Genomic DNA, 26,796 nt, shown 5'->3' with positions numbered 1-26,796 from the left:
GGCTACAGAGGTTTATCACAATGATGATCAACTACTCTGAAGGCAACTACTTGCATTAATACCAGACTCAGTACTACTTGGCATAAAAGGAAGTTTGCTTAGCCTTGTTCTCAAGGTAAAAGACAACAGCTTCCTGAACAAAGGCAGGACTTTGCAGAGGTAGCTCTTCTAACACAAGTCCAACCATCTCCTAACACATGGATTAGTTCCTCCTCAGGTCTTCCTATCCAGGTGTGCTTTGAACAATATCTTCATGCAGAAGAAATGAACTTCAATATGACCATACATAAAAGTATTTTTTATGAGCTACTTTCAGCTTCTCTTTTAAACAATAAGTACTCTACTTCTTTATTGACACTTTGAGTGAACTAGCAGCTATAGTTAAAGCAACAAAAGAGCATAACCAGCTTTAATATATTATGGCATAAGGCTGAGTAACTTCACCACTCAAGGCCTTGCTTCCCATCCCTCTTCTTTAGGGCACAAATCATGCTTCCTCTTCACCTACCTCTCAATCCATAAGAGGATGAGAAAGAAGAATCTTCTCAGAAGTTTTTGTTTATATAGTTATGCAAGAAACTGAGGAAGAAATAGTTTTTCTAGCCATAGCTTATTCTCATGTGTGTGTGCAAAATAAAGGGAAGCAGGTCAGAGAGTATTTCTTTCCTGTGTTATAGTTCTAACCTGCTGTCATATCAAAACCCATTACAGTTCCCTCATTTTCAATATAATCAGTAGGCTAGTACTAGACCACACCTTCCTCTCTCTGCAATAATGCTGTGCCATAAAAGCTTCTGTCATTTCCCAATAGATGTAGTTTTACCTTGAAAACAGAAAAATAGGCTTTTCTGTCATGAGCTTCATAATAACGCAGTGTCACCACGAGACAACAAATACAAGTTAAACAGATACCATCCCTTTATTATACCTTTCTCAGTGCTCCCTTATGGTGCACTGAAGACTTAAGATACCGATTGCATAGAAAAACTGAAAACAATGGCTGTTCAAACAATTAAGAAAAAATATCCAGTCACAAACAAGTAACTCTTCCTGTCTGTGGTGCTAACTAGAGAGACAGGAGGAAACAATTCTAAATCATTTTCAAGTGAGTAGGGTATTAATTGTGGTTTATGGACAAACCATCAAATGCAATTAAGTTTCTTAATTGCTAGAGAGGCTCTTGAGCCTCTTCAGAAGATAGAGAAATGTTATTCATTCAAATTCATATAAAAATGACAGACCTTGAAACTGTAAAGGCAATGTTTGAGACTAGACAGCCTGCATTAAACTTGTATGTATTTCCATGATTGTTAACATATAAAACTGCTTGTCTTTGAATGTAATTCTCCATAAGAAGCTACTTGACAAGCTGTCACAAGGTTTTTATATTGACAAACAGGTTCTAGAAGCCATATACTTCAACCTGAACTCACTCTCTCCTGCTCAGAGGACATAGCAAGTGAACTGCTATAACCTGAAGACCTAGTATTGTCAGACTGGAGAGAATTAACAAATTTAACTGTAAATAAATGCATTTTATTGATTGATTTATCACTGAAAAGGAAATCTAATAAAAGACCAACTTACTAATAACTAGGCAACAGCACTGTATTACTTGATTTATACAGCACTTCCTGTTTTCTGAAGCAGTGATTATGCTTCATATTTCAAGGGAAATAAGATTAGTTTTCACATGCCCAGGAAGCTTGAACAGGATATCTATTTACATAATAAACTGCCTACTGATTCAGGCCGGTATTCCAATCCTGACCATGGCAATATGAAGTGATGCTAAGCGGACACATGAGCTTGGCAACATTCTGCCATTCCCCCCCACACTCATACAGTATCAACTATTACTACACAACAGAAATATATACTAACATCAGTTCCAGATATTGATGTTCATGGGGTTCACTACTGTCCATATATTTGTCTAATTTTTTTTAAAAGGCTGCAATTTAAAAACTGTTTGTTGTGTGAGACACCATGTTTCTTACAAGTGTATTTCAAAACATTGGTGACTGCTTCTCACAGTATCTGAAGATCTTCAAACTTCACTTAAGAGCTGCCTGAGTTATGGCTTTTGGCTGCGTATTTAGAAAGAAAACTTATCCAACAGACCTGTAAATAAGGAGTTCAAAAAGGTTAAAGTAAATCCAAAAATCCTTGATCGTGATGCTTAAGGTTCCATGTAAGAATTTGTATTATTTCAAGAAGAAATTTGCATTCACCTACTTAATTACAAAACAGTTTAATACACTAATACACACTAGAGACTGGAGCTGTCTGGTATTTGTTAGGATACCGATCAGACAAGAAACCTCAAACACAAATGGCAACAGAAGTCATGAGATCATTTGTCACTATGCCTGAACCAGTATATTTTTGCACTGCTGCAGTTCACACTTTTTAACAAGGAGGGAGCGAGTACTGGCTCTGACAGTCAACAAGGTTCTGTTAACTGGATGTTCTGTTAAAAAAAGGGACCACCAGAAGTCCACAAGCACAATCTGCTATGCCTCCTTAACAGGCTAGAGCATAAATGAAATCCCAAAGCATACAAGAAAGCAAGATGACATACAGATCACACCTAGATTTCCCAGATCCTTAGATCATATTAACATATTAATTATTTTATGACCCTCTTTATAAAGTTTTCCAATAACAGTTTCGCATTCCATGACCAGTGAACTCACATAACTTGAGAAAAACTCTTGAAAAGCAGCTTAAGAACTACTTTTACATATCAAGCCAATCCAGAAGTATTAAACAAGTTGATATTTGCAAGGAATCATTCTGCAATAGCTACACTACACACATGTAGAGAAGGTATGGATATAGTTGGATATAGCACCTTGCGAGAAAGGCCAGTGTCAAAACTTTCTCCAAAGAAGTTAGTCCTCAAACAGCTACTCTGATGTTCCAGGGTCTGTTTGGAATGTAAAGACCATATAAGGTATAATGCTTGTCTGAGACTTCTGAAAGTAAGCAAGGAAGCGTCCACTGTGTCTGTTTCTGCACTATACACAGAAGTTATGTCTAATATCAAAACAGGATGATTATCCTCATGTTCTAGGGCTTGAGCAAGTTACTCCCCTGTAAACACCCTTTTACAGGAAGCATACAGTCCATATGTTTTGAACTTCACAAATGAGCTGACTCTAAGGTCTGCATTACCACTAAATAAGCACTGGAAGCAGCAGGTCTCCGTTACTCGATTTATTCCAAGAGATACTATGAACCTGCATCCTCATATATAAGATATGCCAGTCATTTCAGAAATAAGGTTGCATAATGACAGCTTAATTCTAAAGATGTTTCAACAAAACAGGGGAGCAAAGTTATTCAATTTAAATCTGAAGAAGAGCGGCATCTTCCAGAAGTGACATAGGAATGTCACATGGCAGCAAGTATGTTCCTACAGTCCCAGTGACAAGTACAAGCAAAGTCTTTCAAGAGTGCTGAAACATCAGTTAAGCGCGTCATCCTACTGTCACAACTCCTTTCAACTTAGACTTCAGTAAAAAAACTAAATGTTTCATAACCGTAAGTATTCATTCAGGGCTGCTTTAGCTACCATTAGACTAACTGAAAACACTAACCTCTAGTTCCTAACATACAGAGGCACCCTCCTCAGAATGTGTATTCTGCAGTGTCAGCTTTCTCACATTCAGTACAAAGGTTAGCAAGGAACAAAGGCTAGAGAATTAGAAAATTAAACATTAGCTCAACTGCTAGCATACTTTAAGACTAAGATCACTGACTCTGAAGACAGAAATACAAGAGGCAGAACACACTGACTTATCCTGCTTTCAGTGGATCTTCATTTCAGGCAGGCTCCTGGATTAGAGGAGAAAAGAGTTACTCTGCAGGGTACTCAACAGCCTACTGAAAGGTAACTTAACACAAGGCAGAGCACACCAAGGACGACCAAGACGGCATACCTGCACAGCCCAGACCTAATCCCGGGACCATTCCCAGGCAGCCAGGCCCTGCTCACCGGCAGCATGTGCTCGAGCAGAAAGCCAAGGCGAGGGTCCCATCACCACCGTTCTCTCCCGGTCACTGGGCCTCCCAGGGAGAAGTGAAGCTATGAAGCCCCATCATGCCAGCACCTCTCTCCTCCTCGCGCCAGGCACCGCGCCTCCCTTCGCAGGGCTCCCCGCCACGGGGAGGGGCGGTGGACTGGGGCTCCCCGTCCCTTCGCGCGTACCCGAGACAAAGCCATCCAGAACGTGCAGCGCAGCCGGCACCTCGCCGCTCTCCAGGATGCTGTAGCCCTCGTCGTTCTCGATGCCTGCGATCTCGTTCTCCTGCTGCGCCAGGAAAGCGGCGGCAGGATCCTCCTCGGCGCCATCCAGCGCCCCGTTATCGGCAGCGGTCGCCGGCTGCTGCTGAGTACCGAAGAGCTCCAGGTCGGCCATGAGGACTAGAAACGACGAGAATGGTGACTCGAGTGGCTACAACTTCCGTACATGCGCCTACACCAGAAATCAGCGCGGAAGGGGAGGGCGTCCTGCCTATGGCAATGAGAGCCGAGCACCGCCCAGCAGTAAAGCCAATCAGCGAGAGACAGAGGCGGGGCTGGACTCTCCCCGCGATGCCTTGGGCTCGAGCCAGTCAGCGCCCAGAGCGCCGCGCCGCTGCGGGCGGGGGGCGGTCAGACCCTGCGGCTCCTTTTGTCCCCGAAACATGGCGGCACGCGGAGGAGGTGGGCGGTGCTGGGCGCCTGGCCCGCGCGATGAGGTCTGGGGCCTGGCCTCGGTCCAGCCTCCTGCGCGCGCAACGCCCAGCCCGGATCGGTGCCGATAGGCCTCTGCTCCAGGGTCAGGCAGCGACCAGCGACTGCGGTAGGGACTGACTCTCCGTTGCATTTCTGTCAGACCACCCCGTTAAGTGAAGCTTTGCTGGCTTGTTTTCAAGCGTTTATACAAAAATATGGGATTGCAGTTCTGCACTTCCAACATTAAGGAAATCATTGCATTGGAGTAGTAGGATTTTTACTGACGCCTTCAGAATGTTTTTGATTTAAGACATTAAATATTTAGTAGAACAGATGTTTTCAGAGCAGAAAATTTAAGTGCAAGTCCTTCCAACTCTGAAAGCATGCACATAAGAAAGGCACTGTACAACTGACATCTGAATATGAACCACATCTCAGGAAAACTCTCGGACTAGAACCTCATTACAATTGCCAACAGTTAATAGCAATTAGAAGGTGAGAGCACATAATGACTAGGGTTTGGTCCAAGTCCGCTGAAATCAGTTAAGAGGTTCCCTCAACCTGCTGATGGCTAGAGACTTTCAAGCTATAGCTATAGACAGAAGTCAGAAAAAAATAGCTTTTCAGTTAAGAGAACCCAGTATTTTATAACTAGACTCCTACATCTGAAAGGCGGTAGCTACTTTGTCTGATTGCTACTCCTCTGCAAGTTACTGAAGTCAAAAAGAACTGGTTTGAGAGGCACGTAAAGCTAACAGCATCTGCTTCACAGCAGCTACCCTGCACATCAGTTACCGTCAATCTGGAAGCTCCCTCACAGCAGATTTGTAGACATCACTGCACATACAGTGACTTGGGCAGCTACAGCTACAATTCTACTAAATAGGTTTATGAAGACTGAAGCCCACAAAGAAAACATGCTTACACTTCACTGTCCTTCACTTTAAGCCCATCTACACTACAGACGCATGCTGCAGCTACTCACTTTGATTTGATAGGGCTGCAATTAAAGCTAAGCCAGGGTCTATAACTCACACTGACATTAACAGCTTGAATAAGCCAGCTTCCCACTCTGCCTACCTCGGAAGAGCAGAGAGCAATTCACACATTGAGACAATCAAACTGGAGACACAAGTTTATTGCTACAACACCCAAGAGAGGCTAGCCTTCAAATATATGTAGTTCTCATCTCCAGAAGGAAGGCAGTTGTTTCATGAGAGAGACTCCTTGGGAAACGCTAACCAACCAGGTGAGGGGCTTGAAGGGTCTTGGCCTTATTTCATATGCATATTGACAAACATGTCTTCTGCTACAAGGCCTCCAACACGGCTTTCAGTTTACCATGCTGATTTGTTGCCATGAGAATTTAACAGGATCGGCTAAAGAGGAAGTGCTGCTGGTAGTGTCTGCTGTGTTAAACATCCCAAAAGGTGCAGCTGCTTTCCAAAGAACACCCAGAAATAGAAGGTAAAGTAAGAAATGTACCTACAATTAATAAATATGTGGTGCAGTGCTGCTGCTTTTTGTTGCTGTTACAGCTGTATCTCTAACCATCACAGCAGTGCTTGGTTTTCAAGTAGAATCTGAATAAGCACAGGATAGAGATTGTTCCATCCCTAAGGTGCACAGAGATGCATAAAGATCAACAGAGCAGGGGACAGACTGCCAGAGCAGAGCAGTAGGAAATTATATGACAAGAGATCAGGGGTGAGTGGTATAAAGAGGCAGCTTTGCAAATATGAGGACAAGATACTTGAAATAATATGAATTACAGAAGAAGCAATACCATGAAGGTCTTGGAAACTTACAAGATTGTGAAACCCCTTTTTGAATGGATTGAGTGGGGCTAGGGAACCCCGAGAAGAGAATGCAATGTAGACTTTTTTATAAGGAACTAGACATTAAGGGTGCATTTTTTTATCAAAAGAAGTGGCACGTGAGTCACAGAATTACTTAGGCTGGTTAGTCCAACCTGCTTGCTCAAGCAGGGTCAGCAAGCGCAGACTTCCCAAGACTGTCTCCAAGTCTGGTTTTAAGTATTCTCCACAGATGAAGACTGAACAACCTCTCTGGACAATCTGTTCCAGTGTTTGACCACCCTCACAGTAAAAGAATGTTTTCTTGTGCTCAGATTGAATATATTTTTAAATTCTTTTTTTATATTTTTGATTGGTCTCCACTGCTGCTGTCCTGTTACTAGGCTCTACTGAAAAGAGCCTGGCTCCCTCTTCTTCATTTTCTCCCATGAGGTATTTATACACATTGATAAGATCCCTGTGAGCCATCACTTCTCCAGGCTAAATAGTCCCAGTTCTCTGCCTCTCCTCATATGAAAGATGCTTCAGTCCCTTAATCATCTTTGTGGTCCTGCCCTGGACTTGCTCCAGTATGTCCATGTCTTTCTCGTAATCTGGGTGCAAAACTGGATTCAGCACTCTAGATGTGTTGAGTACAGAGGAAGGATCACTTTCCTTGACATGCTGGCAATGGTCTTCCTAATGCAGCCCAGATGCTCTTGGCCTTCTTCATTGTGAGGGCATATTGCTGGTGGATGGCCAGCTTCTTGTCCCCAAAGACCCTAAGGTCCTTCTTTGCAGAGCTACTGTCCAGCTGCTCAGCCCCCAACATGTACTGGTGCCTGGAGTTACTTTTACCCCAATGTAAGACTTTGCATTTCCCATTGTTGAACTTCATGAGATTCCTCTCTGTCCAATTATTCAGCCTATCAAGGTCCCCCTGCATGGCAGCACAACCCTCTGGTGTAACAGCCACTCCTCCTGGTTTTGTATTATCTGTGAACTTGCTGAAGTGGCACTCTCCCCCATCATCTAGGTCATTATTGAAGATGTTAAACAGCATTGACCCCAGTATCACTCCCTGAGGTATACCACTAGTGACTTGCTTCCAGCTTGACTTTGTGCCACTTATCACAACCTCTGGGCCTGGTTGTACAGCTAGTTTTCAATTCACCTCACTGTCCATTTATTTAACCCATACTTTGTCAGCTTGTCTGGGTTGTTGGGGAAGACAGTGTTAAAAGCCCTACTAAAGACAAGATAACATCCTGCTGCTCTCCACTCATCCAACAAGCTAGTCAGCTCACTGTGGTTATTAGGTTGGTTAAGCATGACTCCCCCTTCGTAAATCTATGCTGACTACTCCTGATTACTTTCTTGTCCTTCCTGAGATTGGGAATGGTGTCCAGGATTAGTTACTCCATTGCCTTCCCAGGGATTCACCTGAAGCTGGTTGGCCTGTCGTTCCCTTGATCTTTTTTGCCTTTCTGGAAGATAGCATGACACTTGCTCTCTTCCAGTCTTGAGAAACACTCCCAATCGCTGTGGCCTCCCAATGACTTCAGTCAGCTTTCTCAGCACTTGTAAGTGCAACCTGTCATGCCCCAGGGTAGATCGCTTGTTTAAGTGCTCCCTAAACTGCTCCTCCTCCAACCAGGGTAAGTCTTCATTGCTCCAGACTTTTTCCTGTGGTTGCAGAGCCTTGGGATTCCTGGAGGGTACGATCATTTGCTTACAGCAGACTGTCCTGGTTTCGGCCAGGATGGAGTTAATTTTCCATTGGAGTATTTTATACCATGTGATGTCATGACCAGGGATTTAGGTGGGGGGGCTCTCTCACTCTGGCTGGGCTTTTCACTTGGGGCTTGCACACGCGCAGACTGCGCGTGCCGTCTGCTCATCGGGTCTTCTTGTTGCAGTCGAGGGGCGGTTGCTGCGCTCGGTCAGCCACTGCTGCATTTCTTTTTGGATTCACTATTGTTACTGTTGTTCTCTTGTTATATTTAGTAAATTCTTTCTTTTTACTCAACCCACGAATTCTCTTCTTTTTGTCCCTCCCCTATTTTACCAGAGGGGGGAGGCGGAGGTGGACGGCCGGCGACGTGACGCCTGGCCGCCGGCTGAGTTCAAACCTCCACACAGACCTAATAAGGTGCTCCAAATTTACTCGTAATCTAAGGTGGAGTGTCTGATTTAGGTGCATACAAATCTGGTAGTAAAACAATAGCATGTGGCTCCCCATGGATCATATTTCCTTAGAAGCAAAAGGAGAACTAGGACTGGCTTTTTGATGCTATTGTAATTTCTTTTCTTAAGACCATCTGATTTTCTGAAAGAAGGCGGCAAAATCAGAGGAAATCCACAGAGAAAAGTTACTCCTATAGCATGTTCCATTTCCATAAAGATAGTGAGGGTCAACATTTTTGTGCTGTTATTAAAGAGCTGTGTGAAATAAATAACATGAGAGAATGCACTTAAAGGGTCCATTTTAGTTCTTGGTACAAAACCCATTTTAGTTCTTGGTACAAAACCCATTAATTATCAAAAGAAGAAGCGATATGTAGAGACAGAAGAAAAAAATTACCTATTTTCGGGCATTTCTGGAACACATTTGAAAGTCAGCTGATTGATTCCCGTTACCAGGAGGAAAAATGGGATCAGCAAAACACATCTTACCATGTGTTTTGCTGATTGAGGACGCCAATTAAACTCAAGACACCAGAGTGAAAAGAGTAGGCTTATTTTACTGTTAATAATTAAAGGATATAACCAAGTAATACAGAAAATAAGCAATAAGAAAAATATAGAATAGTACACTTAATTATTACTACATACAGTTAATTATAGAAAATAAGAACAAGCACAGTAATGCACCTAATCATTACTACACAATGGGGAGAATAGTGAATAAGAAGGATATATCACCACATCATACATTACCGACATCCAGATCCACAGTCACTGGGGAGCCCTGGTTGCAGCGAGGATTTAGAGTACCTTTCCCTGCAAGTGGGAAGTCCTACACGATATGTCCATCTGTAGGTGAGGCTTCCAAAGTCGTGGCAAGAGGGTCCAGCCTTATATACCAAAAACCAGCAAGTCAGAATGACTTGCACTTTTCTTTGAGAAGAAACATCTGGTTTCATCCTCCTGTTGGATTCCACCCAAAGCCTGGCCAGGGCTCAGGGGGGAGAACCAAGGGAGTTTCTAACAAGGCTGAATACTTGGGTTCTCAGCCTTGAACAAGGCTAAACAAGGGAAGTTGGATACACGTTCTCACAGCGTTTCATCCTCACTACTAATTACATTTTATCTAAGCTACATTTTTCACTAGTGAGCATACATATTTTGTTAATGATCAGATACTAATTAATAAATGCTAATGGTAATACAGATTTTACTCATTAGCAGATACTAATAATGGATAATGTTTGGTTGTGATGTTCATCTAGAGGTCAGCTTTGTTTTGGGGCCTATTATTCAGGCTCTAGCACTACACCATGTAGCCTGTAAGAAACCCCAGATCCCTGGCCTATTATATTTATTTAATCTACTCTCCTCTGTCATCATTAGCATAACTAGGAAGATGACTGATGTCATTGTGAGGCCATTCAATCATCTTTGAAAGGTCATGGCAATTGGGAGAGTTCCTTAAGACTGGAAGATAGCAGTTGTTACTCATATCTTCAAGAGCAAGTTCACAGAAAAACCTCTTGAATTCTTCCCTAATGAAAGACAACTAGTGAAAGATAGTCCTGATTCTGCAAAGTATTGAAATGTATGTTTGAATTCATAGTTTCTTGTCCTTTTAGCAGGCCCTGCATTGTGGCACTTGAGGCACAGACTCTCCATGGAAGCACAGAAGGAGACACTTTATTGTTACAATGGTACATAGTTATGCTCTTGCTATGCTCTCGCTACCTTAGCTCTTACTTCATGATAAGCAAATAAGCAACTACACAGTCATCAACCCTCTCCCCCAAAAACAGTTCCATACTTTCTCCAAGCTGACTTATTTCTTCCAAGGCCTGCTTCTCCTCCAAGCCTTGCTGCTTCTCCAGGCCTATGCAGAGCAGAGCAGAGCTGGCACTTCTCCAAGCCAGAACAGAGCTCCCGCCTGGCTCACCAAGTAGAGCTTCCCTGAAGAAGCCAATGTCGATTTGGCTTTTAAGTACTGAATCTCCCACAGCTGTGCAGGGCTGACAGGCCAATGCCAACTTGCCTCTTAATCATTTACCAGTAACACATGACTCTTAACATATTGAATCTCCCACAGCTGCGCAGCACTGACACTCCCACACTGCTTGTCAAGTTCTTCCATCAAAAGACTTGTCAGCCTGCCTAACAGAACTGACCTGAGAGAAAAAAATAGTTTTCCACAGAGGATAACTTCCTAGCATGTCTGATCAAATTGATTGCAACTGTGCAGGTAGTAAGACCCTATCTTTATGTTCTATGACCTCACCCTCATCTTCTCTGACATAACTGAAGGGACCTATTTAATTTACAGCAGAAATTGTAAATTCCCCCAACACTGTTAAGAAGTACTCAGTGAAAGATTTCCCTTCAGTAGTATATAAAAAAATCCATTCACTACATTGTTTTCCATCAAGTTTTCTGGACAATCTCTATTATACCTTTGTTCTACAGATTGGATTCCTAAGGCTCTTTCTTCACAGTACAGTCTCCAAGTCCTTCACTATCACTGATGGTGGAACTTCTGCATCCCCTAATGTTGTAAATCTAATTAAAATATTAGCAAATAATCTAATAGTTCTTCCATGGACTAAATTCCTGTTGGCTTCCTTAGAAACGGTAAAGCAGAGACTTTTCTTGATTTGAAGCATTCCACGAGGTGCAGAATGAGTATCTCACCTTGCCCAAACACAACACAGGTCACAAATGCCTGAGAAGAATCTGGCTGCATAGAAACAACTCATGCAAGAAAGCTACTATAATTAACTCTTTAATTCTGAGTCTATTTCTGCTGTAAACTATTTTTCAAAGTGTGATGTTTTAAAATTGGTTTAATTGATGAATGAATGACAGCCGCTTGAAATAAAGGGATTATTGAAGTACACGCTGAGTAGAAATCACAACTTACTGCAGACTGTTGCAAGGTAAGGAAGTCAAGTGAAAAAGGTTTTGGTACAAGTGAAAAGTCATTATTTATTGACAGGGACTCTTCACCTTTCCAAATTAATTGCAATTTTTAGAAAAACTGTGAAAGGTAGTTTGACTGTATGGTAAACTGAGTAGCCAAGATCTTCCGAAGGATCTCTCAGAATTCTCCCATTTCCCTCCTTTCTCGTGTAGTCAGAAGGTATTTGGACTGAGAGAATATTCCTGGGGTCATCCTTCATCTGCATAAACAATGCCTCCATACAGGACGGACCTCTTTGTGGTCTCCAACTGAACACACTGTATGCAACAAATCTAAAGTGCGGGTATTTGGTATCAGAACCATGTTCATTAATTTGCTCACTTCTTTTTCTGCAAGTTGATACCAAAAAAAATTTTTTTGAGCTGGGTGCACTCAGGATGTTTTCCTGTGGAAAAGCACAACAGGTTTATGGTTGAATTCAGTACAGAAGGTGAGATACTGCACCACTTTCCCTGTCTGTCAAAGTATTCTACCATCTGAACATATAGGAAGCACCTGTTCAGCTGCCTTGTCACAATATAAATCAATTTGAATTTTTTCCCTTGGTGAAAAGGCAGTAGCATCCATGGGAGTGCTTATTTTCCCAGCTGAAGTCCAGTTCTCTGTCCTCCCATCACCATACTCGCAAGTGTTAGAGACCTATTTCCTTGCATCAGCACAATCCCCAAGGGAGTACACTACTCCTCCACAGGTCACCATAATGTGTAAGACCAAACCTATAGGCAGTACCTCGGACGAGGAATTCTTTTCTGTCATGTGTCTGAGCTGTCTTTGAGGTAGTGATCTGGTGTGTTATTTCTCCAGTGACACTAACTGCTAATGTTGCACTAGGAGCAGCTGATTTACATGGCATCTCTGTCAGTTTCAGCTACATGTAAGCAAAACATGTAAGCTCAAAAGTACAAGCAAACCCCTCGTCATTAAATCTTACACCTTCTTTCTGGCTGCATAAAATCATTACAGAGTCAATTAATGACCTCTTCCCCTGGAAAAGAAAGCAGTCTTCAAGCACATTCTTGCTTCCTGTCACTCAAAATCATTTCCATCCTAGCCAGAGGGCCAGAATGACTGTTGAGCATCAGCATGTCATGGCTGGGAGCCACCAGTGTGTTGGTTGAGACCCCAGGTAAGTGGATATAGGCAAAAATCTGACTAGAATATCTTTATCTTTCTTCTTTTCTGAATTACTAGATCAGGGCCAGGAAAGCCTGGTTCTTATTCTGTGCATGGAGGTAATCCTCCTTGAGGAGCCTGTCATATATCTGGCAGGGACCGAGCATGAGTTCTGAAGTACCCACAAGTCCATGCGTATACACTGTTCACCACTCCTTCAAGTTCACACATGTAGGTTATAAGCATGTAGAACAGCCAACTTTTCTCCACAAGGGACCTATGGATAAAAACAGAGCTGTGACCTTTCACAGAATCATACCTGAATTACATTGCCACTTTCAGCAGTTCCTCCATATTATTTTGATATGTTCTTTCTTTTCTGCGAACTGCATCTTCCCACATTTAGCCCTGCAAGTTGAAAGCAGAGATGATAGCATGAGCTTGCAGATACCAGTTGTTATGGTGAGATGTATGGTGTCATAAGATACAGCTGCTAGAACACAGGACCTGGTTTACAGGTACTGAAGTGTTGAGGGGAAAACAATCTATCAGCTAGGGATATCTGTAAAGTTCTAGCATAAGAACACAGAACAGGTCAAATAAGAGGTAGAAGAAAAATAAAATTAGGATCTTTTCTCATGAAACTACTTTCTCAACAGTCTGGAGTAAAACAACTAGAGCTATATGTACTGTGTCAGAGAAAATCAGTACTGCCCCATAGTTGGGAGCACAGGTTGAACACTGACAAGAACAGGATCTGGCACAGCATTGGCAGAGACTGTGCATGCTGGCCTCTCGAGGAAGTCTCAATTTATTAGGTAACTGCTAGCAGGAAATACACTCTGTCTTTTGTTTGCCAAGTTATCTACCTAAGTATGTTACTTTTCCCGGGAAATATTAGGATTTTGAAAGGCCACGTAGGAATCTAAAGATACAGAACAAGGGAGACATCTGCTAGAATGCTTTGTACTGCCTTGCAACACTGACCAGTATCTTTGAGTGGTGGGCAGAAATATGGCTAGTTTAAGCTTCTCAGACTATCTCATCTTTACCAGCCATCACATGCATTTCAGCCAACTCAGGAATGCCAGGTGCTCTTCTGAGGTACATGGCATGATCTCAGTCTCTCCGCTCCATACTCATTTCATAGAGGTATTTAACACCATCTGACCTAGTAGTTAACTGTTGAACAGGTAGTCAACTATTGATCCTGTTTATTCATCGATCTGCCTGCCCCTGTATTTAGATTCCAGTCTGGCTCTTGCGCTGGCATAAAACAGTCTGGACCATCCCTGTATTTAGCCTGTCTTCCTCCTCCTGAGCTTCTTCCAGCACCACTCCCTTTTCCTCAGGCAGGACCCAGCAGATTTATTCCAATTCATTAGATCTGATACCGAAAATGGCACCTTTATTCAACCGATCTATCAGTTCCTACTGCTCACCTGAGAGGGACTTGTATGTTCTGAGCATTTCCCCACCTAGTCCTACCCACCACCAGACTGAAACCTTCCTCCTTATCGAAATTATCCGAGTCACTATCCTTTTGTTCCCTTTGCCTTCCGTTTACCCCCTCTTTGGCCCTGTGCTGCCATTTCCTGCTCATTTATCCTTTGCATCACCTGCCAATGCTACATTTTGAACACCACCACCACTTAGGCGATTTCTTATTTTCTGTCTCAAGTGCAAATATACCACTTTCACTTATAATCAAACCACATTTCTTAAGCATAATTACAGTACAATGCAAAGAACAAATTCACATACAGCATCTCATCCCATTTTCCTTCACATCTACAAAACAACATTAATTGCAATACAGTATTATAGTTTATACTTCTGTTCTTAAGCCATTTCTCCTGATCATCTGAAGTATATAAAGACCATCATTGATTACAATATTCAATCACTTTCTTTCAGGTCAGTAGTTTCCCTGCCCCAATCTTTCCAGCATTTCAACATGCAGCCCAAAGGACCAGCCTTTAGAATTTCTCCATTCTGTGATTGGACAGAACCCATCCCCAAAATAGCACACAAAACAAAATAGTACAATAACAACACAATACAATAACCTAACACAGAACTACAATACACAGCTTAGCATATTAACCTAAAGGGGACTCCGCTATTTGTTCCCAGTTCTTTAAAATACATCCTAATGGAGACTTTTTCAAAATATTATTTTTAGATCTTAGTTAAACCTTATTAATATACAAAGCCAACAACTGTAATCCAATGCACAAAGTCAGTAAACAAAAATTGCAATCCAATAAACAATAAACAAAGCACGTAATTCAAAATTACCAAGACCAAGGGGTGGGACTTGAAGCCACAATCCTCCCAAAGGGGACTCAAACCCTTATGGCTCTTTCAGACCAAGTGGGACTTGAACCCATAATCCTCCCAAAGGGGACTCAAAGCCTTATGGCTCTTTCAGACCAAGTGGGACTTGAACTCATTGCTGGGACTCTAACCCACAATTCTTCGATAGTCTGGGCATTCCTGTTATAGCATATGGAGTAAGGGGACTCAAACCCCTATGGCTCTTTCAGTGGGACTTGAACCCACTGGGGGACTCTAACCCCAAGCCAGAAACCTGGATGTCCTCCAAACTTTCGTCTGGTAGAACTTGTCCAGGAGGGGACTCGAACCCCTCAGGTACCCTTCTGGCCCAACCTTGCGAGGCTTTCACCACATCTTACAGGCAGGCAACCAGAAATCCCAAAAGAATGCCTTTACCAGGGGATTTGCTCTGGGGTCTTTGGTCTGGGGGTCAGAAGTTCTCCCCAAGAATCCCTTAGTGCCAGCTGGAGGTCCTGTGATCCCATGGATCCATCGAGATTCAGAAGCAGTGTTCCATTTAGGTTGCCAAAATATTACCATAAATCCGGGGGATCACTCCACCTAACGTGCATCCAGCACTGCAATAAAGAATGCCTGCCTTCTAAAACTTCAAATTAAGTCTTAGAGACTTCAAACTAAGTCTTAGTCTTTTGAGACCGGATTTATGGTAACAGCTCTCCAGCACCCTGTGTCAGATAGCCACTACCCACTTCCCCTGTCCTTAATTCATCACCTGGATATTGCCTCTTAATTATCAAGGAGGGGAATACCTCGATGATCTCAACAGGGATCATTAATAACCTTCCAAATGTTCACTGGAAGGAGAGCTCCATGGTAAATAATTTAGCTGGTTCCATGAGATGTAGCTGCTGTTCGATTATCTCCTGTGGGTGCCAGTAATGCTAATCTGAGTGTTTACAAATAAATTTAGAGTCCAAGATATTTTTCCAGTTTGTTTTTGGATTTTTTTACAGGCCTCTGGCTTTTTTTAATCTTTCAAAGCATGGAAGAGATACTGGAGCAAGACAGAAAGTAAGCCATATACACCCTGGAGGAATGACAGGAATGTGGAATAACTAAGCATGTGAATACCTCTGAATGCAGAGTATTTCTTTCTTCAGAGCTGTTAACTCATCATTTTTCTCCAAAGACACACATTTGTATTAAAGAAAAAAAACCACCTGTGATTAATGTAAGTAAAAAGCAATTCAATGTTTTCCAGTCTTATCAGGTTCAGCCAAGAGAAAATTGGAGGAAGGGAGAAAGGACAATTTATCACATTTTTTGAGATTACACTGATCTCTGGGTGGACTGCCCATGCATAGCCTGGTTTGTTTTAATTCTTGACTGATAACACTATCGTAAAACAGTTGTTTTATTTTTATTGGAATTAAAATGGAGTTATCCAATAATTATGGTCAATAAACCACTACATGCAACAAATGCAAACAGACTGCTCATTGCTCCGCCACGCCCGGCCACAGGAACTCACCGGCCAGGCGCCTGCCAAGCGCCGCCCCCACCCCAGAGGTGCCGGAGTCGCTCTCGCTAGAACACCGACCAGCTCCAAGGGCCTCCAAAGAGCTCAGGCCGGAAGCCAGACAGCCCATACGTCCAGCACACTCCGCCCGCGCGTACAGCGCCACGAAGCCCCCGGGCCCGCCCCGCCGCGGCCTCCCGGAGGCACACCCGTCCGCCCGCCGCCACCTGGCGGCCCTGCAAGCAGAAGCAGCCCCGCCTACCTCCCGGGATGTGGCCAATGGAGAAGGTGGTGGCGCCCGGCCCCGCCTTCCGCAGCGCGGATTGGCTGCCCGCCACCGGCCTACGCGGTGGAGTGGCCAGCTCTGGAGAGCATCCGCGCAGTCGCGCGTGGGCAGTGGTGTGGCGGCCATCATGTCACGGGAGTTCGAGCTGTGTCCTGGGCGCCGCGTTGGCGGCGAGCAGCCGTGTTTCATCATCGCAGAGATCGGGCAGAACCACCAGGGCGACCTGGCCCTCGCCAAGCGCATGATCCGCATGGCCAAGGTGCGCGCGGGACTGCTCTGCCGCCGGTGGGCGGGGTGGCCGAGGGGCGGGAGCGTGACCGGGCCGCCGGGGCTCCGCGGCAACCAGGCTTTGCTCTCCGCTGGCTGCGGAGGCTTGCTTACTCGGGTGAGATGGGCAGCGAGGTGCAGGTGAGCGAGAGCCCCAGGACACCGGCGGGGGCCCGGAAAGCCGGGGGAGGTCGTGAAGCCTCGCGCTATCCCCGCGGTGGACACTCCAGTCGGGGAGCCTCGTCTCCGGTCGGTGGCACCGCGTGGGAGGAGGGGAGTGATTTACAGGAGGAATTTTTAAAATAAAGTAACAGCAAGGAGGCAGTCGTGGCGAGGGTCAACAAAGCGAATGCTTTGTAGCCTTGGATCTGTAACTTACAGCCTGTGATCACGTGGCATTAGCTTTCAGGAAGCCCCTACCTCGTTCACGGCACACGTACGTGCGCATACACGGACTGACACAGGCAGATAATATAGTCTCCGAGGGGTCACAGAAATCCTTCAGTTGTGTCATAAACTAACTGTGCATCTGGGAAGAATCAAGTAACTGCTGAACTGCCTGTTCCTCTAACTTGATGAGGCTCTAATTTGACTTGATTGCATTACAGTTTTTTGAGGTAATACTTGTGTCATCCAGTAAGACAGCCAAGCTGTTTTAAAATTTGGTATTATATACATTAGATATACCTATGTTACAAAACAGCATATAATCACTGAAGAAGTCAGGGCGTAGTGTGTTCAGGCTTATGACTGTGGTATAAGTGCAAAATAGTGTAGTGACAATTTAACTTCACTGTTTGTGTGACCAAACATTTCAGATTCATACTCCTTGTTCTAGAGAATCCTGTCACTTGTTTTCATGTAAAATTATCATGTGACAGCTGAACTTGGAACATGCCACAGAAATCAATTCTTCAAAGTAAGTGGCATGCATAGCAAGAGACGGTTCAGTTCTGTAGTTTTAGTATTGTGTTTTAGTTATAGTTTTAGTTTTTCTAGACTGCTGCTCTACTAAGTATACAGACATTTTGAAATAAAACGGCTTGTGTGTGCAGATCCTGTCACTCTGTGTTTGACCCATTCCTGTGATTGCTATGATGATGATGTGAAAACTCCATTGAAAAAGAGCACATTAGTTGCACAATCCGTATGTTCAAATTTAGGATGAGTGCAGTTTCATTTGCACTTCCATTCAGTGTGCACCAACTTGTTTTGCAGGACTGCGGAGCAGACTGTGCTAAGTTCCAGAAGAGCGAACTGGAGTACAAATTCAACAAGAAAGCCTTAGAAAGACCCTATACCTCTAAACACTCATGGGGAAAGACTTACGGAGAGCACAAGCGCCACTTGGAGTTTAGTCATGACCAATATAGAGAGCTAAAGAAATATGCAGAGGACATTGGCATTTTCTTCACAGCTTCTGGCATGGATGAGGTATGTAAGTCATACTGGAATGACAATCAGAGTCCAGCTGTTGTGTCTATTGGTTATTACTTAGGCACAATAGTTCTTACATAAAAAGAACACTATGTGTGGATGCTGAATTTCTAAATGAGGAGACTAGAATAATTGTCTCAGTTCACCTGTGTCTCTGCAATGGTTGAGTAGATGGCTGAACATTTTGGAAGACCTACCATGTATGCTGCGGTATCTATGCAGAGTAAATCATATTAGAGACAAGGCCTCAGTTGAATTCCATAAACAATCAAGGCTTTGAGAGTTTAGCTCCAGACTGCAGTCTGACCGCTATCCAGTGTTGTCTGGAATATTGGCTCCAAGCATTTCAGACTTCCCTCTGTATTTAAACCAGATTTATTTTTCAACTTAATCCCTATTATTTCCCTATTTTTTTCCTTTCTGCTGTTTACTAGACCCAGCTGGTGTTTCTAAGCAGCAGAAATGCTTACATTCCTTTCTTTTACTAATCTCATGCGAGGATCTCCACCTTGCCCTGTTAGTCCTGAAGCATTTACTGATTTTTGTCAGTGAGCCCTTGAACAGTTAAGTCACCAGCTTGTAAACTCCATGAAGCTCACCTGCTGCTGTTCTCCCTTAAGAGATGTACATTTCTCTTAACTCTAGCATGTTGCCTTCCTCAAAATTATGTCAATTACAGTGTTAACAAATGCAGTGTACAATTGAAATGCGTAAACTGGAAAGATCAGGTAACAGTTAAACCTCAGTATAGATCAGAGATTACTTTTTTTTTTAGACTTTTCTTTGTGACCTAGAAAATACAGAGAACCTGTACAAACTGAAAGTACAAACTGAAAGAGACCTTCCAGAAGTAAGCTAGCCACTCTTGCACAAGGCAAGCACAGCAATATCTGTCCTTCTGCAAATAGCCTTATCCAGGATGGGACATGGATGGGATTTATTTAATGTTTTAAAGTGATCTGCTCAGTCCCTCACTCTCCTTACCATCAGAGAGAACTCCTGATGTATCAGATTAATCTTTCTCATAATTTTTTTGTCCTGCCTCATCTGACATAAAAGTTGATACTTTCCTTGTATCTCCTTTCTGTGTATTTGAACACCATTATCACATCTCTTTTCTGTTTTGTATTCTCTAGACTAAGCAATTTCAATTCCTTTAAACTTTTTATGCTGTCTTTTCTAGTCTTCTGGCCATTCTCACTGCTATCAACTTACTGTCCTGTTAGCCAAAATCCTTGAATTGCTGTGCCCCAACTGAGATGGTATGAGCACCAAATACCATAAAAAGTTACTTTAGATGTCTGACAGACAAAAAGGTGTTTTCCATGTATTGCAATAGCCTGATGCCATGGACTTGGAAATAGATCTGCAAAAAGAAGGTGTTGTCAGTTTATTGTATTGTTATGTTATCTTCATGTCTAGGAGACCTGCTGAACACCTACTCCTTTAAGAAAAGAGTAATTAAATTCGGTAGTACTGGACTTCTGTGTCTGGGATCTAACAGACCCATATGCCTTTAGGGGGGGAAAAAAATCACACTCTGATGTTAAAACCTCCATCTTCTAAAGGCTGTAGTGCAATGCAGGACACCTTTCATATGCAGCAGCTAAGATCACTTTCCACCACTGGGATCCCTCTTTTTCTCAAGATGCTGTGCTCCTTTGTGTGTGGCCTCATCAGCTAATTAACAGTAGTGATACGTGTTTGTACTTTCTGTTTTGAACAGCAATTACATTACACAGTTCCTAAGATTTCTGGTGGCATTTCTGCAAGACACTGGTTTGGAACTTACAGCAAATATTGCATGAATTTATGTAATAAATCCTTGAGAATATGTTAACTTCTGTAAATTGAACATAATCTCTAGAACTCCAGCTATGTCAAAGAGGTTAAATTGTGTGTTTAACTATATGAGGAAATCAGTGAAGTGATGGGTGAAGTAAATATAAAGGCTATGAGTAATCCCTTTATCCACTCTGTTCCAGTGTGTACTGGAGACAAAACAGGATCCCATTGAACCACTCCCTTTAATGTCATCCCTATTATTTGAGATTACTTCATGTTCCTTGAATCTCATACAGAAAAGCTGCTAATTTTCAAGAGATATTTTGCCTAATGAAGAGTGGCCTTAGATATGAGGTCTATCTGTCATGCATTTTATGCAATCTCCTCAGATTAGATATGTGGCTTTTTAATATAGCATATTCATTGTCTTCATGCACAATGCATTTTAGTGAATAAAGAGATGTTATGCATCCTATGTACAAGAAACTGGATCTACATTATAATGATGATGGAAAAATTAGACTGAAGATGTGATTGCCTTCTGGACGTTAGCACTCTTTCTCTGGCACTAAGTAAATTTGACTGCAACAAGAAGTGAGCTAAAGAAATTAAAAGTGTTTGTGCGTGGTTGAATTGGAACAAAGTTACATAACTATTTCATTGTTTCCCCTGGATGTGAATGGAGGATTTCAATCTCTCTTGCTTGTGATAGGTTTGGAATTTTCTTCCTTAAAAGTACTAACTTCAAAAGTCCACTTACTGATGCAATACTGATTTTCATGGAGCCTCCAATAACTCCTGAATTATCCTCAACATAGCACACACATTTTTAGAAGGCAGCAGGGTATAACTAACATTTGAATAAACTGTTTTATAGTCTTTGGCTTATTTTATATTTATTCTCTAGTATCTCTCCTAGAAGCAAATCCATTTTGGGACTTCCCTTTTTGGGTACTTTTTTTTTTTTCATGTGCTTATTCAGTATACTCATATAATTTTTCAGAGTGACAGATCTTATTCAGGAAAACTACCTGTAGTTTTAAACACTGTTTTAAACACTGTTTCATATTTCTGACCTGCGGGAAGTATGTGGCAGGAGGACTGCCTACATGCCTGCAGTACATTTCTTCTTCAACAGGCAAGCTCCCATCTGCAGGTAATTGCTCTCTCTGGTCATGCCAAAAGAAAAAGCAAGAATGCTATGGCCCATAAACTCATCTTAAAGTTAGAGGAGCAGTGGAGCTCACCTGCTAAGTCAGAAACTAGTATCCTCGGAATAGTAAACCTTATTTCAGGAGCAGTGTATTTTGGGGGGATGGATCGATGGATGGATCGATGGATGGATCGATGGATGGATCGATGGATGACCAATTTAATTAAGCTTTGGTTTTGCCATTTTGAAGGGTTGTTTATTTCCCAGCATGGTAGTTCTTTACCTTTGATCCAGCTGAAGTGGTGTGTTAAAATGCAGTGATTTCTTTTCCTTGTAGATGGCTGTGGAATTTCTACATGAACTGGATGTTCCGTTTTTCAAAGTAGGATCAGGAGATACAAACAATTTTCCATACTTGGAAAAGACTGCAAAGAAAGGTAAGCGTTTTCTTTTGAGTTCTCTTGGTAAACATCACTGTGTCTCACTAGATCAGGTACTAGATCTTCCCTCCAGTTGATTTTGGAAAAAAATCTAAAGTACCTTTAGAAGAAAATCACCTTCAGACTTGGAAAAAAAAGGTTCACCCAGCTTCCTTTTCTAGTTTTACTGAATTAATTAACTTCAAGAATTTAATTTAATCTTGTGTAGCTTTCTTACAGACCTAAGAACATGTGCATATTTTCTAATGGCTAGGTCGTCCAATGGTGATTTCCAGCGGGATGCAGTCAATGAACACAATGCATCAGGTTTATCAGATTGTGAAGCCCATCAATCCAAACTTCTGCTTCCTGCAATGCACCAGTGCATACCCGCTTCAGCCAGAGGATGTCAATCTCCGTGTTATATCGGTCAGTGAGTAACACAGAATGTGCCATGGGTAGGGTACCAGAGAAGCACTATGCACTTTTATTGAGATATATTTCCAGATCTTACGCATGCTGGAATTTGCTTCCTATAATTCGTGCAAGCATTGAAGTAAAAGTATACAATGGATCCTCTTTTAGCAGAACACAGCTTTGAGAAATATAATAAAGGATATTTCTGAAGTGTTCACAATTAAACAGAGGAAAATATGACATACAGTTAACAGGTTAACCCTGTGCTTTGTAGAGCAAAGAAAAATTATGTAGACTGTTACCATTAAGCTGTATGGAATTGAGAACATAATTCTAAATAGGGGTCTAGACCAGAAACTTCTGTTAAAAATGCTTTATGTGAGTATCAGAGCAATGAAGAAAATGGATTAGGCCCATGTATAGTTTCCTTCACTGAAAATATTACTTGGATAAGCCTGATAATGACGCAAGAAAATTTTCCCGGATTGGCCAGGGTTCAAGATTTTAAATACAGTGTTGAAGAAATCTGCTTTGGATACAGGTTAAATTTAACCAGTCCACTGGGTTCTTGGATGAAAATAGAGCACTACTCTGTTACTGTAACTTAAAGTGATGTAGGTTTTGAAGAGTACAACTGAATTAAAAAGAAAAGCGTAACAGAAGTTGTAGAATAGAACATACTTTCATTTCTCCTAGTGAAATTCTTAAAACATGACGGTTGCTAATGCTGTGTGACTTTTTGAATGTAAAAAAAATTCATTCTCAATATAACCAACTGCTTGTTTTGTGACACAGTAATTGTCCATGGTTTATACTGTAGTTATCACTGTTAAATTTGCTTTGTCTTTGAAATTGCTGCCTTGGTAATTCAGACCAACTCTGTCATGATTCAAGGCATATCAGTCAGCTTTTCCTGATATCCCCATTGGCTATTCCGGGCATGAAACTGGCATAGCCATTTCAGTGGCAGCTGTTGCTATGGGTGCTAAAGTAGTGGAACGCCATGTGACTCTCAACAAAACATGGAAAGGAAGTGACCACCAAGCATCCCTGGAGCCAAATGAACTGGCGGAGTTAGTGAAAGCCATCCGTACTGTGGAAAAAGCAATGGGTTCTCCAGTCAAACAACTCTTGCCTTGTGAAATGGCTTGCAATGAAAAGGTAACTTCTGCTTTTGAGTCACATATAGCTGAAACTCATTTAGACCTATAGCTAATAACTCTATATTCAGAAAAATAGCTTGCTCATTGTTTATCGCAGCTTGCTTAGTGTTTCTGCCTCTGCACTCAGAAATTTCCTGCTAAGTAGCAGCATACACAGTGCTTACGCTTAGCCTACTGTAACATTAGCATAGACCTGTCATTTTCTATAAACTGCTATTTCTAACATTCAGTAAACTATTTTTACTAAAGCATATTTTGAGTATAATGGAGTTTATGTATATTATCCAGTGGTTAACTAAGTTGGGTAGAATCATGGAATCATTTAGGTTGGAAAAGACCCTTAAGATCATCAAGTCCAACTGTTAACCTAACACTACCAAGTGCACCACTAAAGCATATCCCAAAGCACAACATCTACACATCTTTTAAATACCTTCAGGGACAGTGACTCAACCACTTCCCTGGGCAGCCTGTTCCAGTGCTTGACAATCCTTTCAGTGAAGAAATTTTTCCCAATATCTGATCTAAACCTTCCCTGGCGCAACTTGAGGCCATTTCCTTTTGTCCTATCGCTTGTTACACGGGAGAAGAGACTGACCTTGCTACAACCTCCTTTCAGGTAGATGTAGAGAGCAATAAGGTTTCCCCTCAGCCTCCTTTTCTCCAGACTAAACAATCCCAGTTCCCTCAGCCCTTTCTCGTAAGACTTGTGGTCTATACCCTTCACCAGCTTTGTTGCTCTTCTTTGGATGTGATCCAGCACCTCAATGTCTTTCTCGTAGTAAGGACCCCAAAACTAACACGGTATTTAAGATGCAGTCTCAGTAGTGCTGAGTACAAAGTACTCTGTAATAGTAGCAGGAGTAATAGGTCTCTATGACTGTATATGAGCTGCTTTTACTCTAAGCTAGAATACTAGTCAGTCTAATGAGATTTCCTCTATTCTGATTCTGAAAAATTTCACTGAGCTATTATCCAGTTTCAGAAAGGATCTAGATGTTCCGAGCAGCTTAGTTACAGTGAAGGTTTCCATGCTCACTCAACCTTCATTTAGATTAAGTACTAATGGGGAGGGCAGTTTCACACAACCTGTTCCCAAGTAACTGCAGAATATTTTTTAGCCTTTTTTGGTATACTAAGTCTAGGAATGTGTTTGACTTACTTAAACTTTTTTTTTTTTATTTCTCCTTTATAGCTGGGAAAGTCTGTTGTGGCGAAAGTGTCAATTCCTGAAGGTGCAGTACTGACACTTGACATGCTTACAGTGAAGGTGGGAGAGCCTAAGGGATTTCCCCCAGAAGCCATCTTTGATCTGGTGGGTCAGAAGGTTAAAAAAAATATTGAAGAAGATGAAACCATCACTGAGCAAGCAGTGGAAAATCATGTCAAAAAAGTGAAGTGCTAAACCAAAGCACTCCATTCCATATTTCATGAGGTAGTACTGCATTATGGCACAAATATTTAAGTATAGCAGCATGGTAAATTAAGGGGTGTAATTATGAGGATCCAAGCAGGTTAGAATTTTCAGGTTATTAGCAGGAAGTTTCTGAAGCAAGTGGATGTAAATTATGAAGAGCAATTTTATTAGAAACTGAATAGCCTTGTGTCTAGAAAATATACTCCTTTCTCCATTCCACTTAACCTAGATTAACTTGGAGTGTTGCCAAATCTAAGTCTGCTGCTTTCCGAAAGCTTCCCTTTTCTGGTAAGAATATAGTAAATCACAATAATTTTGTCTACACTTTGAATTGTTTTAACCCCGTATCTTTTGATGTTCCTCTCTTTTCTGCTGTTTTCCTCACCCCTGTGATAACAAGATGCTAGTTGGAGTTGAATGCAGATAAGTGAAAGTTTACATACACTGAACAGAAAACTATACGTACAACCTGATGGATTTTTCTCAAGATGAAAGCCCTAAGATAAAAAGTCTCAAGATAAAGCAGTGGGTTGCAGGAATCTGCACTCTGGGGAAAATGAGCTTGAGAAAACTAGGTTCTCAAGAGACAGTAGCAAGAAAGGAAGCAAACTGGATATGTAGAAAGGTCCCAAGGTGCAAGAGAAAGAGCCTCATTTTACTTTTTGTGAACTGAAAGGCAAGAGGGCAAGCCGGACAGATTCAGGGGGGAAAACTAGATCTGAGATGGATCAGTGGAAGTAAACTTAACCTATGCTTCAAAATTCAAAAAAATGTCAAAAGCATCTGTTGTGAGGTGAGTGAAGCCTGGAATCTTAATTCTGCAGTGCATTTTGATACCTCTATTTGTACCTGGGGGCAGCTTCTCAAGTAGGAAGGCAGATGCTGGTGAAGATTCAGCAACCTCCTTCCTGTACTAACAAGCAAATACATTGGGTTGGGACACTAGCGTTTGAGACAGCTGAGGCTGGCTGCTTGACTAGATCGCATCACTATACTTCAGCATGATGGTCAATGTTCCTCTTGTGTGCTCTGCCCTTGCATCACAGTTTCTCATTTTTCAAGTGAGAAATGCAGTCCTACTCCTGTCAGCCTGCTGGTCTTCCCTTTGTCCAGGAAGGAGCCATATAGCAGCAGCTGCAAACCAGGCATCCCTCAATTAGTTTCATTATAGTTTCATTAGCACAAAACTACTTTTGGTGTAACTTATCTGCATTTTTCTGTGGTGGAATCATTTAGTAGTGATGGTTATTTGGAACTTGCTACCTCTTGGTGATGAGTTGGTGAAGTATCTTGAATTTGATGGTGGTGTTTCTGTACCTGTGAGCTGTTTACTTTCAAAATGTTTACCCGTACGCAATTCAGAGGAAACTGTATTCATATCTTTAAACTGGGAAGAAGAGATTCTTTAAATCATGTGCTTGATTGTATGTGAGTTCTGATTGATTGCAGTATGCTTGCCTTACATTGAAAAACAACTGGTAAAAGATTATTTTTTTTTATTTCAAATTTGAAAAATAAATTTAGCTTAATAAGCTGTTGTTTCTGTGTTTCAACCTATGATCTTGCCTTTGCCAGCACCAGTGATGATTTTGTAGGATTACCTGACCTGTTTCAAGTAGCAGTGGTTCTTCACTCCAGCAGGGCTGACCCTAGAGGCTGCTGTAAACATAGACTCCAGAAATTTTCAGGATTTATTAATTAATGTTTTGGGAAAAAAATAAATTATCCCTATACAGAAACTTGCAAGCTGTCTCACCTAGTTTTATACAAGCATATCTTTATCCAGCTGCAGTTAAAAATCCTTTGCAAATAGGACACAAAAATAAATTAAGC

The 26,796-nt window shown here is 42.0% G+C and overlaps 3 protein-coding genes across 9 annotated transcripts in view; 1 reads left to right on the top strand and 2 right to left on the bottom strand.

Moving 5' to 3' along the window:
* Positions 1–4,678, bottom strand: part of CLTA (clathrin light chain A) — a 28,444-nt gene extending 23,766 nt beyond the window's left edge. For 2 of the 7 annotated variants that reach the window (XM_074856245.1, XM_074856241.1), the window contains exon 1: positions 4,217–4,670. In XM_074856245.1, the coding sequence (XP_074712346.1) occupies positions 4,217–4,427 (211 nt within the window). In that variant the 5' untranslated portion in view covers positions 4,428–4,670. Of the gene's footprint in view, positions 1–4,216 lie in introns of all 7 variants that reach the window. The other 5 variants (XM_074856240.1, XM_074856243.1, XM_074856238.1 and 2 more) reach the window with 5 other exon arrangements.
* A 7,647-nt stretch (positions 4,679–12,325) lies between these two features.
* CCIN (calicin) lies at positions 12,326–17,034 on the bottom strand. Its single transcript, XM_074856922.1, is given in 4 exon segments — positions 12,326–12,437; positions 12,439–12,680; positions 12,682–12,971; positions 16,632–17,034. Coding segments are annotated over 4 exon segments (1,047 nt in total).
* On the top strand, positions 16,983–26,497 carry NANS (N-acetylneuraminate synthase). The gene is made up of 6 exons (XM_074855045.1): positions 16,983–17,164; positions 18,391–18,606; positions 21,885–21,984; positions 22,241–22,395; positions 23,278–23,544; positions 24,742–26,497. The coding sequence occupies exons 1-6, from the start codon at positions 17,033–17,035 to the stop codon at positions 24,949–24,951; spliced, it is 1,080 nt and encodes a 359-aa protein (XP_074711146.1). The 5' UTR covers positions 16,983–17,032; the 3' UTR covers positions 24,952–26,497.
* Positions 26,498–26,796: the final 299 nt, after the last annotated feature.

This window comes from Strix uralensis, chromosome Z (assembly GCF_047716275.1).
Source record: "Strix uralensis isolate ZFMK-TIS-50842 chromosome Z, bStrUra1, whole genome shotgun sequence".
NCBI lineage: Eukaryota > Metazoa > Chordata > Aves > Strigiformes > Strigidae > Strix > Strix uralensis.
Note: the sequence above shows the minus strand (reverse complement) of the source record. Positions and strands in the feature narration are given on the sequence as shown.